The sequence below is a fragment of the Drosophila suzukii genome, chromosome Y (assembly GCF_043229965.1).
Source record: "Drosophila suzukii chromosome Y, CBGP_Dsuzu_IsoJpt1.0, whole genome shotgun sequence".
Classification (NCBI taxonomy): domain Eukaryota; kingdom Metazoa; phylum Arthropoda; class Insecta; order Diptera; family Drosophilidae; genus Drosophila; species Drosophila suzukii.
Window position 1 is genome coordinate 8,793,755 of NC_092085.1, and position 13,693 is coordinate 8,807,447.

General features: G+C 47.2%; 1 protein-coding gene across 1 annotated transcript; it reads right to left on the reverse strand.

Annotated features, from left to right (window-relative positions):
* Window positions 1-5,933: 5,933 nt before the first annotated feature.
* On the reverse strand, window positions 5,934-6,305 carry LOC139353739 (uncharacterized). Its single transcript, XM_070998062.1, has one exon. It carries the CDS (start codon window positions 6,303-6,305, stop codon window positions 5,934-5,936), a length of 372 nt encoding a protein of 123 aa, XP_070854163.1.
* Window positions 6,306-13,693: the final 7,388 nt, after the last annotated feature.

The window sequence follows — 13,693 nt, forward strand, 5'->3', positions numbered from 1 at the left end:
TGATCAGGATCACTAGCCGAGTCGATCTAGCCATGTCCGTCTGTCCGTCTGTCCGGATGAACGCTGAGATCTCGGAAACTACGGGAGCTAGGCTATTGAGATTTGGCGTGCAGATTCCTAAGCTTCTTACTCAGCGCAAGTTTGTTTCAGCACAGTGCCACGCCCACTCTAACGCCCACAAACCGCCCAAAACTGTGGCTCCTACAGTTTTGATGCTAGAATAAAAATTTTAACCGAGATCTCAGCGTTCATACGGACAGACGGACAGACGGACATGGCTAGATCGACTCGGCTAGTGATCCTCATCAAGAATATATATACTTTATGGGGTCGGAAACGCTTCCTTCTGCCTGTTACATACTTTCCGACGAATCTGGTATACCCTTTTACTCTACGAGTAACGGGTATAATAATTAGGAATTAAAAAAAAATCTTAACAAAATGAGTCTCAGATGTGTTTTGGACACGTAAGAATATTTAAAAAACACAATTATTTTTGGTATCCTGGCAGGTGAAAGTTATCTAAACAGTAAAACTGTTCCACTTTGTCTTCCTTTCCATTAACCGCGCCTGGCTGACCTGCTAAGGTAAATAAACCACTCAAAAAGTAAGCACAATCTAGCTATCGAAGCTTCTCCCGTTACTCAGCTAAAGGGACCAAAGGGAAATGGAGATATGCAAGCAGCAAAGCGAGATTAAAATGCGCCACCTACCGGCGGCAGACAGACTAGTGATACTGATCAAGAATATATATATACTTTATGGGGTCGGAAAACGCTTCCTTCTGTCTGTTACATACTTTCCGAAGAATCTAGTATACCCTTTTACTCTACGAGTAAGGGGTATAACAAGGAAGAACGCTATAGTCGAGTACCTCGACTATCAGATACCCGATACTCAGCTAAAGGAACCAAAGGGAAATGGAGATATTCAAGATAAGCGATATGGGCGTTAGAGTGGGCGTGGTGATCCGACTCGGCTAGTGATTCTGATCAAAAATGTGGGATTGGTCTGCCAACCTAGTGCAGCTGGTGGTAAAGAAGAAATGGAGAACAAAACGACGTGGCAAGCCTGCCAAACTAAAAGATGAAACAAGCAGAAAGAATTCGCGAGACGAACGGAGAAGACGTCAAATATGACGCATTTGGTGAAAAGAGAAGACGAACATAAAAAGACGCATACTAATCAGTTTAATCAAAACAATTTATAATACAAAAACTCATTTAAATTAAACTATAATAAATATGATACATATAATAAAACAAGTGGGATCGCGTTCAACTAATTTGGAAAGTATAATAACAACCCAGTCCCACATAATTTGGAGGCTCAACCAATAAAACCGAATAGTGTGAGAAAGAAAGTGATACAAAGAGCGGAAAAATTATCTGCAAAACAATTCACTCCGCAAAACTTAAAATTCAGAAATTTTGTCGATCCGGATAATAAAAAAATACGCAGCATACAATCACGCGTGTGCCAATACATATATGTATATTTAATTTCGGATATCCGGGAGTGTACGTGAGAGTGTAAGATGCCGATATTGAAAGATTTAGAGGGTATTAGCGCAATGCTTCGGGACGAAAAGAAGCAAAATATTCTCCTTTTGCACAAGTTCGTTTTTGAAGAAAAAAGGGATAGAAACAATAGCAAAAGACTGCGCAAGTTTCAAGGCTACGAATATAACGAATCAAACAGACTTTATTTCAAAAAAGGGAATAAAGCAGAAGATGACGCCATAAGCATTCCAAGCAGCAGCGGTGCCAAGAACGACCGCGAAACGGAAAGCAGTTTGTCAGAAATACCGAGGTTAGCTCTGAACTTTCGTAACATAGAAGACTCAGTCCGAGCGTTCAGTGGCGAAGACAATTTGTCGGTCGAAGTGTGGGCCAAGGAATTTGAGGACATGGCTACTATAATGTTTTAGAACGAATTACAAAAATTCATTTTTGCCAAGCGATCGCTGCAAGGCCTTGCAAAAATGTTAGCGAATAGTGAGCGCGAATTAACGAGTCGGGTGAAACTTAAGCAGGCCTTATTAGCCGAGTGTAAAACCGCGACAAACAGTGCTCAAATAAACAAATTATTGGCTGACAGAAAAATGAGAAAATGTGAAAGTCTGCAGGAGTATTTTTTACAAATAAAAGAACTAGCTTCTAGAGGGAATATAGAAAGCCGTTCCTTAATCCAATACGTAATCGATGGAATTGTCGATACCTGTGCTAATAAACTTGTGCTCTATAACACAAAAGGTCTGATCGAGCTTAAGGACAAACTAAAATGCTACGATGTAATCCGCGGAAAATCAAAAAGTGAAAAACCAAGTCATGTATTCAAAGGCGATCCATACGGAGGCAAAAAGTGATTACAAAATGCAAGCAGTGCCTAACAGAAATGCTAGCAGGGACCTGAAATGTTACAACTGCGGCGCAAAAGGACACACATCCGCGAATTGCGAAAACAAAACGAAAGAAAGAAAGTGTTTTCAGTGTAACACTTTCGGGCACATCGCAAAAGAATGCCCAGAAAAGGGTTTATGTGAAAAAGTGGAAGCAACCAACATGTGTAAGGTGTCATCTGCTCACACGTTTATGTGCATAACAGTGGAGGCTAATAACATTACATTCACCGATCTAATCGACACCGGAAGCAAGTACAATTTGGTTACCGATACCACGTTTAAAAATCTAAACAAGATCAAACCGTCGGGCTTCTTTGAACATAAAATAACAATTGATGGTGCACATTTCGTAACAAAGTTTCTGTTGGTGGAGTCGCAATTCCTGGACAAGAAGATGTTTCTTGGTGAAGAATTTTGCAAACAAGCTCAATTGACAATATCCAGTGAGGGCGTGAAAGTAACCAAACCTACCAGTGCCGAGGCAGATATCAGTTCTATTTATAAAATTGATACTAAAGACTGCAACCAAATAGTAACGGACATTGAACCAGCAGCAAGCGAGAAAGCTAAAGAAGTAGTACACAATGTTGTCCAAAACTATCAAGCGGTAAGCACAAAATCCACATACATTCAAATGCGTTTGACACTTAATGACGATAAGCCGATACATTCACGACCTCGCAGATTTTCGTATTATGAGCGATTCATCATAGATAAACAAACCGACCAGTGGCTGAAAGATGGTGTAATGAAACCTAAGAGTCAGAATACAGCAGCCCAGTCGTACTTGTTAAGAAACGTGACGGATCTCATCGCTTATGCACCGATTGCAGGCGAATCAATAAAGTCATTATCAGAGACCATTTTCCACTTCCTTTGATCGAGGATCAAATATATATTATAGCTCGATAGATTTAAAAAACGAATTCTTCCACGTCGGTATAGAAGAATGGAGCCGAAAGTATACGTCTTTCGTCACACACAATGGACAATTCCAGTTTCTTCGGGTTCCTTTCGGGCTTTCCAATTCGCCGAGCGTATTTCAGCGACATGTAAATGCTATCTTCAGAGACCTGACTTGTAAAGGTGTAGCCATACCATACATCGACGACATTATAATACCAGCGAAAACCGAAAAAGAGGCTGTGGAAAACATCATCGAAAATGGACTGGTAATTAACTTCAAAAAGTGTCATTTTCTAAAAACCAAAATCGAGTACTTGGGCCACATAATTGAAAATCAGAAAATAAGGCCGTCTCCATCCAAAACACATGCTGTGACATCGTTTCCAGTTCCGACTAACCTAAAGCAGGTACAGAGTTTCCTTGGCTTGGTGGGTTATTTTTGCAAGTTCATCGCCAATTTCTCGCAGATAGCTAAACCCCTATCTGATATGTCCAAACAAGATGCGAAAATTCGATTTGGTGACCAACAGCTAGATGCGTTTAACAGGCTGAAGAATCTCATCACGCAAAAGCCAGTCCTAAAAATTTTCCATCAGCAACACGATACTGAGCTACATACGGACGCTTCAATCGACGGTTTCGGCGCAGTTTTGTTACAAAAGAATCCAGACGATAAGCAGTGGCATCCGGTATATTACATGAGCAAAAAAACGACCGATGCTGAAAGGAAGTTCACAAGCTACGAGCTCGAAATCTTAGCTGTGTGGAAGTCTTTAAAAAGTTCAGGGTCTACTTGATGGGTTTGCGATTTCGACTCGTAATAGATTGTAATGCTCTAGACAAAACCGTAGAAAAGAAAGACTTTTGCTCTCGAATATGTCGTCGAACACCGAGCTGGCATACGAATTCGGCACGCTGACGCCTTGAGCCGTGCATCCATGATGATGATTACAGAGGCTTCATTGCATAGTAGAATCAAAAACATTCAGGCTCAAGACGACCAACTAAAAGCTATCATAGACATTCTGGCAGATAAGGCAACCCATAACAATTACTTTTTGAAATAGGGGCTTTTACATAAAGTAGTAAACTTATAGTCGTGCCTTCGGGTATGCAACGAGAAATCATTAAACAGGCACGTGAGCATGGTCAATTCTCGGTCAAAAAATGTAAAGAGATTATTGGAAAAGAATTCTACATACCAAAGCTGGAGGAGAAAATTCTGAAGTGTATAAGCTGCTGCATACCTTTTATTGTCAGCAACCGTAAGCAAGGAAAGCAAGAGGGCGAACTTTATCCACTCAGCAAAGACGGAAAGCCGCTGCAGACGTATCACATCGATTTTCTTGGCCCTTTGGAATCTACTCACAATCAGTATAAGCACATACTAGCAGTAATCGATAGTTTCACCTAATTTGGTTGGCTCTATCCAACCAAGACGACCTCTATCAAATTAGGGAGTCGACCGTTTAAGGTCTTAGCCGATGCGTCGAATACAATGCGCTGTTTGGTGGTGAGTTTTCTTCTTTATAGACAGCGTGATGAGGAAGAACGCAGGATTCAACCCGACCGGTTTTTGTGGAGGTACTGACTGTTGATCTCTCACTAGAGACTGCTGGTGTGATTTGTCCCAATTCAAAATATTCTTCGATTCCCTCCTTGTAGCGAATCCATTTGTCTGGATCCCGTTGATAACGCCGCTGCTTAAAGTGACTTGATGCGATTTTCCTAGGGCCATTGTGGGATCGAAATGCCATTTAAAAGGTAGTCTTGCCATAAAACTACCGTTTGGTTGACGTGTGTGCGTTTCCTTAAAGAAGGACTCACAACACCGCTCTTCGTCAGAGTGAAGTGATCGGCTGGGGATTTATTCTATTTCGCAGAAATTGACAGCGAATATTAAATGTGTGGATTGAATCCTGGAACTTGCCGAGTATCATCCAACCTAGGTGAGAATTTTGTGCAATAGGTTCGTATGGATTTCCGATTCGGGTTCCCGGAAGGATAAAACTCGCCATGAGGTCGGCTCTGATGATGAGATATATGCGTTTCGAGCGATAGTATAGAGGAACCGAGAGCTGGAGTCCGTTGATGTGTTTCCAATTTTGAGGCGAAAACGATTGGTTTGGTAGAGGTGAGGTCAGGGAGCTCACAACGTACGCAGAGTCGAACGTTGGGTCTAGCGACTTTCGGATGCAGCATCTTGCCGTAAAGTTGCACTGTTGACCAGTAGTTTGGCCGACGCCGGCGATCGAAGCGCGGATTTTGCATCGTGGAAGTGCGAGAGCTTGGACGGTATGCTCTGAGATTATTGTAGCTTCCGACCCCTGATCGATGAGGGCAGTTATTGATGTTTGAGCGCCGCTCTGAGTATGGCAGACAGGCTGTGGAAGAAATACATTGGAGGTTTGGATTAGAAGGGGGCTAATTGGTGAGGTGTCGGTGTTCATAATCGCAGCGATATGTGGTTGACTGGATGATATGGTCGGCGAGTAAGGTTGGGATGCTTGAGTGATGCTTGGCGCCGCTGCCATGAAGTAGAGAATGGTGGCGTTGTCCACAGTGGTAGCAATTCTTTACAAGCATGTGCGATTTGCTCAGGCAGTTGAGGCATAGGTTTGACCTACTCACGACTCACGGGGTTACAGGCGGCTGCGCAGACGTTGACTGCACTGATCATAGATCGAATATCATCGGGCTTCTCCTTGCTTAGGCTTGGCAACTGGTACAACACGTTCATGTGATTGAAGAAGACCACGCGGGGATTGTTATAGCGCTGAATTAGTGTGTCCCATGCCACCGTGTAGTTAGCGGCCGTCAAAGGAATTTGACGAATATCGCCATCTCGACCAGCTGGCAGAGATTCCTTGAGTAAATGAAACCGTTGAATATTGTCCTTCCGCTCATTTTGATGAATTAACCGAGTGAGGGCGTCATAATATCCTGGCCAGTCCACGCAGTTTCCGCTAAACTTGGGCACTGGCACTTGTGGCATGTGGACACGTGCGTCGGCAACCGTCGACACAGCGGTTGGTGTCGAGGCTGAGGACGGCGTCACTGGGAACTTTATTCGTTGGCCTTCAGCTACAAGGCAATAAGTTTCCATGTACAGATCCTCAGAACTGACGGCGATCTTCTTGGCGTAATAGTCCGATTTGGCCTATCCCTCGGTGCAGATGATTACTTGATGGGTGGTCTGAAAGGCTGCGTTTAAACTCTCGATTTGCTGCAGGCGCTTCATATAATAGCTTTCAGTTTTTCGAGACGGGGAATCCTTCTTATAGTTCTGCTGCAGACGTGTTAGACTTTAAAGGCGCTCCTTTTGAAGTGTAATAAAACCTGCTAAGGCCGGATCATCAGCTTCGTGGTCAGACATTTTATCTGAATTTTTACCAAATTGTTTTGAACCTAGCTAGCTCTGCTTGATAAATCAAAAAGGCACCCGTACTCACGTGATCTTTCCCTTCTGCTTACGACTGAATTTACGTAACGTTGACTACAGCGTGAGCGCAGGCTGTACTGTTTTCCGATTCCGCTTTGAGTAGGAGTTTTTTCCTGGTTGCGAAATGATAACGGGCCTTTTGCAGCACCCGTGTGTGTGTGTGGAGAAGCGCTGTTAGCCGACCGGGTGTGTTGGTATTGATGACTGTGCTCTGTCGGTGTGAGAGCACGTGTTGGGGGCACAAACGGAGACGATCGCAATTTGTGTTAGATGGCGTGATTGGTATTAGGCGTTATAACTAACAAATGAAAGATCCAACTGAGATTTTTCAACTTCAAGCAAGAGTCCCCTCATGGGCCACCATGTTAAGTTGTGACGCCGTGCCGAAAATGCTATGTACGGCTGTCATAGTAAGAGGGGCTCTTGGGGGTAGGTACGACTGAAGTTCAAAGATAACAGTTTAGTCTTTATTTAGCATATAATGCAATACAAAATGAAAATGAGTCGCAATGGACCGAAAGTAAAAGCAGCCGATGTTGTTCCCGTCGCTGAAGCTCGTAGTTCTCACCTTCTTCCCCCAAGCTCTGTAGAGTTGCGAGATGTCCTGACCTTCGTCTTCAGTTGGCAGGGCTATCAGCTGTGTATACGAACCAAGTACCGTGGGACTGAACAGGTAATTTGTAAGATAAGATAGATAGATAAGATAGATAATGTTTTGTGATAAGGATCTTCATGATGGAAAATTGAAAAAGCAGCATAACTAACGAACATGAGGTCCACAAGTTTATTTCGATTATTTTTAAGAAAGTTGATTTGAGCGGGGGACATGTCTGTTATCCCTTCGATAATATCATGACAAATGTTAGTTAGAAAAAGATAGGTGGAACCCGGCGTTGAGCAGGTTAAAAAGATGAAATCTGAGCCAACGCTAGCTTTTACTGCAACGAATTCAATACCAACATCGTTAGCAATAGAAAACAAGTCGGTAGAGAAATTGTTATTTATACCACCAGTAAAAGAAGGACGATCCGTTCTATAACTAGAGAACTTATTTACAAAGATTACACGGTCAGAAACTAAAGAATAAAGCCAGATTTTGGTCAAAGCGATGGCATTCAAGTCAAATGGAAGTCTGGTTCCAGCCGTTAGGCAGAAATTTATGATCAATATTGTCAATAGGCTATATTAAAGGATTCAAAACAGGATAGCATTTGACTTGAAACGCAAATTAATTTTGACGGCTCCTGGCGTAGTATCAGGTAACTTCGGTGTCAGCGGTTTCAGAAACGTTTGCAGTAGTTTAAAGAGCTGTAACTGGGTCGTTAATGTTTGAGGCGTTAGGTAATACTGGTCAGATGTATTGCTAGTAATGGGCGGAGCGGAGCTTCTTAAGCACTCCCCTACTTCAATATTTTCAAAACTGCTGGAATGCAGGCGCACGTTGGCGACGTCCTCAATCATGTTGGGGAATAATGTTTCCTATGATTGTAAAACTATTTTAGAAATCAAAAGAACCCCAATATAATAAATCTCCCTAGTTAATGATTCTCAGATGTGGAATATTTTCAAACACAAATTTTTGTTTCCGCCCCAGAACGTTTAACTGGTAAATTGTATTCTCCTTTCCACAAATGGGTCATAAACATGTCATAAAAGGGTTTCAAGCAAGAGCTACCCGAACATGCGCACCTGTCCGTTACCAGACCGCAATAAAAAGGACACATGCACAAGCCTCAAGGCGCACGCTCATTGGCAAGCGCAATAAAAGGGACACATGCACAAGTCTGAAGGCGCACGCTCATTGACAAGATCTTGGGTCTCACGCCAACGACCTCACGGCTGACTGCTATCTTTAATATGTTCCCAAATTAGGGGATGAAATCACGACCGCGCAACAACTCGCAAGTAGCCGACATATCTCAGCCAAGAAAATATTTACCATTCTCCGTACCTGTAATTTTAACTAGAAATAAAAAGTCAGAAGTTTATTTTGTAGCATAATAATACATTTATTCACTTATTTTGGTGTTGCGGATATTTTTATTATATATAGAAATTAATTATAGAAAGAAGCAGGCGCACGTTTCCGACGTCCTTTCTGGATTACAAAATGTAAAGTGTTCACCATAATTCGTAGTTTTGAGATCATGTCCACCTCTATTCATGAACATAGCATTTGTGTTAAGAAGGTATTAAAAATGCTTACCAATTATCAATATATTTGTGAATTCTCTCATGAAATTTCGTTTTGTTAATTTTGTTTTCTTGTAGGTGACCATATACACGAGCAATATTCCATAGACGGACGAACAAGAGAAACATACAAAATCTTTGTTGTGTATGGATCAACAAACTCCCTTGACCAACGCTTCATAAACGCCTGAAGTCTTCTGGCTTTGTTAGCTATAGTAGATATATGGTCTTTAAAACTAAGTTTATGATCAAATAAAACGCCAAGATCCTGAACAGAAAGAATACGTTCAAGCAAACAATATAAATCTAACTGAAGTGCATTACATGAAAAAGGTAAACACGTGGACAAACATAGCTTGACATCATCTGCATACATTAAAACAGTTGATGATTTTGTGACATAAGTTAGATCATTAATCATTAAGCCAAAAAGTAAAGGTCCCAGGTGGCTACCCTGTGGCACTCTAGAAGTAACATTTAATATTTTGCAAATTTTATTATTAAAACAGACTTTTTGAAACAGACCATATAAGAAAGGTAGGAAGATATCCACTCCAGTAGGTTGGGAGGAAATCCTAAAAGGGACAATTTGTGAGGATGCGTGAAACACACCCTCCACATTTCGCCATTTCTATTCTTTCCGCCACGAAGGCATACAATTGGAGATTACGCCACGAAGGCCATTTATTTATAAGTTATAATATATAATATAATTATAATATAAGTCGTTACGCCACGAAGGCAATTTATTTAAGTTCAAACTAGAAGCTAAGCTTATCCGATTTAAATATCGCACGCACCAGGGCTGGAAAACCACACAGTGTTGTTCGACCGAGGGCAAACAGCTGATAGTGCCGATAGCGATAGGCGGGAGGTTCGATAAGAAACTGTGTTGGGAAACGAAGAAACCCGGCAAGCCGGGCTTATATGCGGCCGCAAGGGCGGAAGCTCGCTCTCATTCTCGAATGGCAGCCAAGGCGATCAGACCTAGGAGCGGACTTCAACCCGGAGTGGTACAGCGGCACGAGCGTCGGCACGCCGGATCCAAGGAGTAAGTGGGACAGACAATAGCGATCAGACTGAGTGCGAGTAGGGGTAGTAGTACTAGCGAATAATAAAGACAAGAGAGAATGAAGAAGTAAGTGTCCGTGTGAATTTGTGCATTTTTCGGTGTGATTTGTGCCGGTCGGGAATCGTGTTGCGCCAGAGCTGCTTACTCAGTGCAAACGACCACCCGATCGCCCACAAGGAGCATAGGAAAGGATCGCCTCTGGCCACCCTCTCCTGGGAACCCCGCCCCAATTACGGTTTAGGTAGGCGCGAGCCACGTGCAGTGATTTGTGCCGGTCGGGAATCGTGTTGCGCCAGAGCTGCTTACTCAGTGCAAACGACCACCCGATCGCCCACAAGGAGCATAGGAAAGGATCGCCTCTGGCCACCCTCTCCTGGGAACCCCGCCCCAATTACGGTTTAGGTAGGCGCGAGCCACGTGCAGTGATTTGTGCCGGTCGGGAATCGTGTTGCGCCAGAGCTGCTTACTCAGTGCAAACGACCACCCGATCGCCCACAAGGAGCATAGGAAAGGATCGCCTCTGGCCACCCTCTCCTGGGAACCCCGCCCCAAATACGGTTTAGGTAGTCGCGAGCCACGTGCAGTGATCTGTGCCGGTCGGGAATCGTGTTGCGCCAGAGAAGCTTACTCAGTGCAAACGACCACTCGATCGACCAAAGGGAGCACAGGGAAGGGTCGCCTCCGGCCATCCTCCCCTCGGATCCCTACCCCCCTACCCCAGTAGCTTGTGAGTCGCACATCCAGGGGGAACGGCCACGCCGTCCAGTTTTGTTGGTATTTTCTCAGGGATCGGCTACGCCCCTCGTTTCGTTAGTATTTTCGCCGGGAGCAGCCCCGCCCTCCACTATACCTTTCGGGTGCCGTGTTGCGCTAGAGCTGCTTACTAGGTGCAACGCGGATACTCTGGCCTCCTTTCCCCACAAATCCCCGCGGCAACTCCCCGTCCAGTTACGTCCCAACGCTTTTCTACAAATTTAACTGTAGAGGACCCTGGCCGGACTGAGTTTTATCCCAGCCCATGAAAAAGGTCCTTACAGTTTGGCGCCCGAACAGGGACAAATAAGGACGACTAGATATCCTTCAGGAGAGTTGGGTTTTTACCACCAACCGCATGGCCTAAAGACCCATGTCCAGTAGACGAGATTTAGAGAAAGATAGGAGACCGCAGGAATAGTTAGAGTAGGGGATCCCGTAACGCTGCGCCCGCCAATGCCAACCCACTCCCGGAGCGCCACATAGCCACGTGGTCTCCCACGAAGCCGTCAAGCGTATACCGCGCCCCGAGCAGCGCCCACAGAGCAGCCCAGCAGCGCCCAACAAGCGCCCAGGGATCGGCGTCAGTGCACCACCAGCGGCACCCACCCACGTGCCCACCAGGAGCATGCACAGCGCGGCCACCGCGCCCTCAGCAGCGTCACCCGTGCCGCCAGCTGCGCCATCAGCAGTGCAGACCCAGCAGCGTCCCGCGCCGTGCAGTGCCACCCACGTGGCTATCAGGTGCCCACAGAGCGCCACCAGCAGCGCCAACAGCGCCGGACACGTGGTCACCAGCCACACAACGAGCGTCACCAGGAGCGCGCAACGAGCGGCCCCGCGCCCTCCGCAGCGTTCAGCGCCCATCGGGCGGCGTCATTTGCACCACCAGCAGCACCCACCGAGTGCCTACCGAGTGCCCACCGAGCGCCACCAGCAGCGCCCACAGCAGCACCCATCAGCAGCGCCCAGCCGCGCCGGATACGTGGTCCCTAGCCACGCTACGAGCGCCACCAGGAGCGCTCAACGATCAGCGCCGCCGCTCACCAGCCGCACTCACCGAGCGCCAACGGGAGCGCCAGCCGCACGGTCAGCCACTGCCGCACGTCAGCAGCACCTGTCGTGCGCCCGCCGCATTACGCCCCTGGTAGCGTCCAGCGCCCAGTCACGCCACTAGGAGCGCTCACCGAGTGATCCCCAGCAGAGCCATCGGCAGCGCCACCGCGCGTATGCCCAGTGACTCGGGAAAGAAAACGTCAGAGGACGCAGAATCAAAGCCAGATCCGGCAGCTGCCGGACTGGAAGAGGACAGGTTTTTCACCGCATCCGGGGGTGATTCCACGACCGCAAACATGGGGGTCAGGTGGATCGCCTACCACCGGAAGGACGAGCTGCAGGCTCTGCTAAAAGAGTTTGGACTTGACCCGAACGGCCAAGTAGACGAACTACGACCACGATTGGCATCCTTCATCGGAGGAGGAGACCACAGCCCGGCTCTACGAGAGCGCTTTGCCGCACTGGAGGCAATATACCCGGAAGCACCCACCCAGAGGACGTCCACCAGTCGGGCCACCTCACCGATGCCCGGAATTGAGGACCACACGCTTCCCGTGCCCTGCTTAGGGAACCTACGGAAAAGCCCTGGACGGGAGATCGGCTTAAACGACCGACCGATCGGGCTGACGCTACTAGTCCTGCCAATGATCCTGGATGAAGTGATTTTGGGCATCGACTTTCTCTGCGCCATCAGCGCAACTCTAATCTGCGGGCAAGTCTGCTTGCAACTAGCCCCACCTGCCACCCGGAAGGTTGAACCAACCCCAGATACGCGGGCGACTCCAACGGCCGCAACCGCGCAATCCCCAAGCACACCCGGTACGCCTCAATCATCGCAAGGCACCGAGGGGGGGACCAAAACAGTCCCAAAGCCTGCTCCGAGGACTCACATAAAGCCAAAGGCGCCAGTGCGGTAGACAAGTCCTGACCCCTCGGGACCCCCGTTGTCGAGGAACCCGTCAGGCGACACCGCGGGAACCTGCATCACCACGGAGAACAGCTACGGCCTACAGCCGCAGGCGGACGCCGCCACGGCAAAGGAGAAGAACCCGTTTCGACGCCCCTCCACGAGCGCCCTGTTGGCCACCACAACGGTGGAAACTCACACGCGCAAACCAGCCACCTCACCTGGGCCGCGGGAACCACAACGGAAAATCGGTGTATATCAGCTGCCAGCCCAGTCGGACGCAGCCAGCGCTCGGAAGCACAACCCGTTCCGGAGCCACTGTCCCCACGGACACCTGGCCACTGTAGCGGAGGACCCAACCAGGCTACAGGTGACCGAAGAACCTCACGCCGAGGAAACCGCCCACTTTCTGCAGGAGGAGCTACAGCTTTTCGACGAGCTAAGCGGGCCAACGGAGATCGCCGAGCATACCATCACTCTCCGGGAGAATAAGCCACTAAAGCAGCGGTATTATCCAAAGAACCCCGCCATGCAGAGCATAATCAATCAGCAGTTGGACGAGCTATTACGAGACGACCGAATCGAGCCCTCCCGTAGCCCGCACAGTGCCCCGCTGGTGCTCGTGCGGAAGAAGACAGGGGATATGCGGATGTGCGTCGACTATCGACAACTCAACGCAACCCGATGCGTACCCACTCCCACGAATCAACCACATATTGGAGCGGCTACGGAACGCCCGGTTCATCTCAACGCTGGATCTTAAGAATGGATACTGGCAGATCCCTATGGCGGAAGGAAGCCGCGAATGCACGGCTTTTACCGTACCTGGGCGTGGACTCTTCCACTGGAAAGTCATGCCCTTTGGACTGCATTCTGCCCCAGCAACGTTCCAGCGAGCCCTTGACAGCGTCATCGGGCCGGATATGGAACCCCACGCCTTCGCCTACTTGGATGACATCA

Coding starts and splice junctions, on each gene's coding strand:
- LOC139353739 (XM_070998062.1), bottom strand. CDS start 6,305: ATGCCACAAGTGCCAGTGCCCAAGTTTAGCGGAAACTGCGTGGACTGG.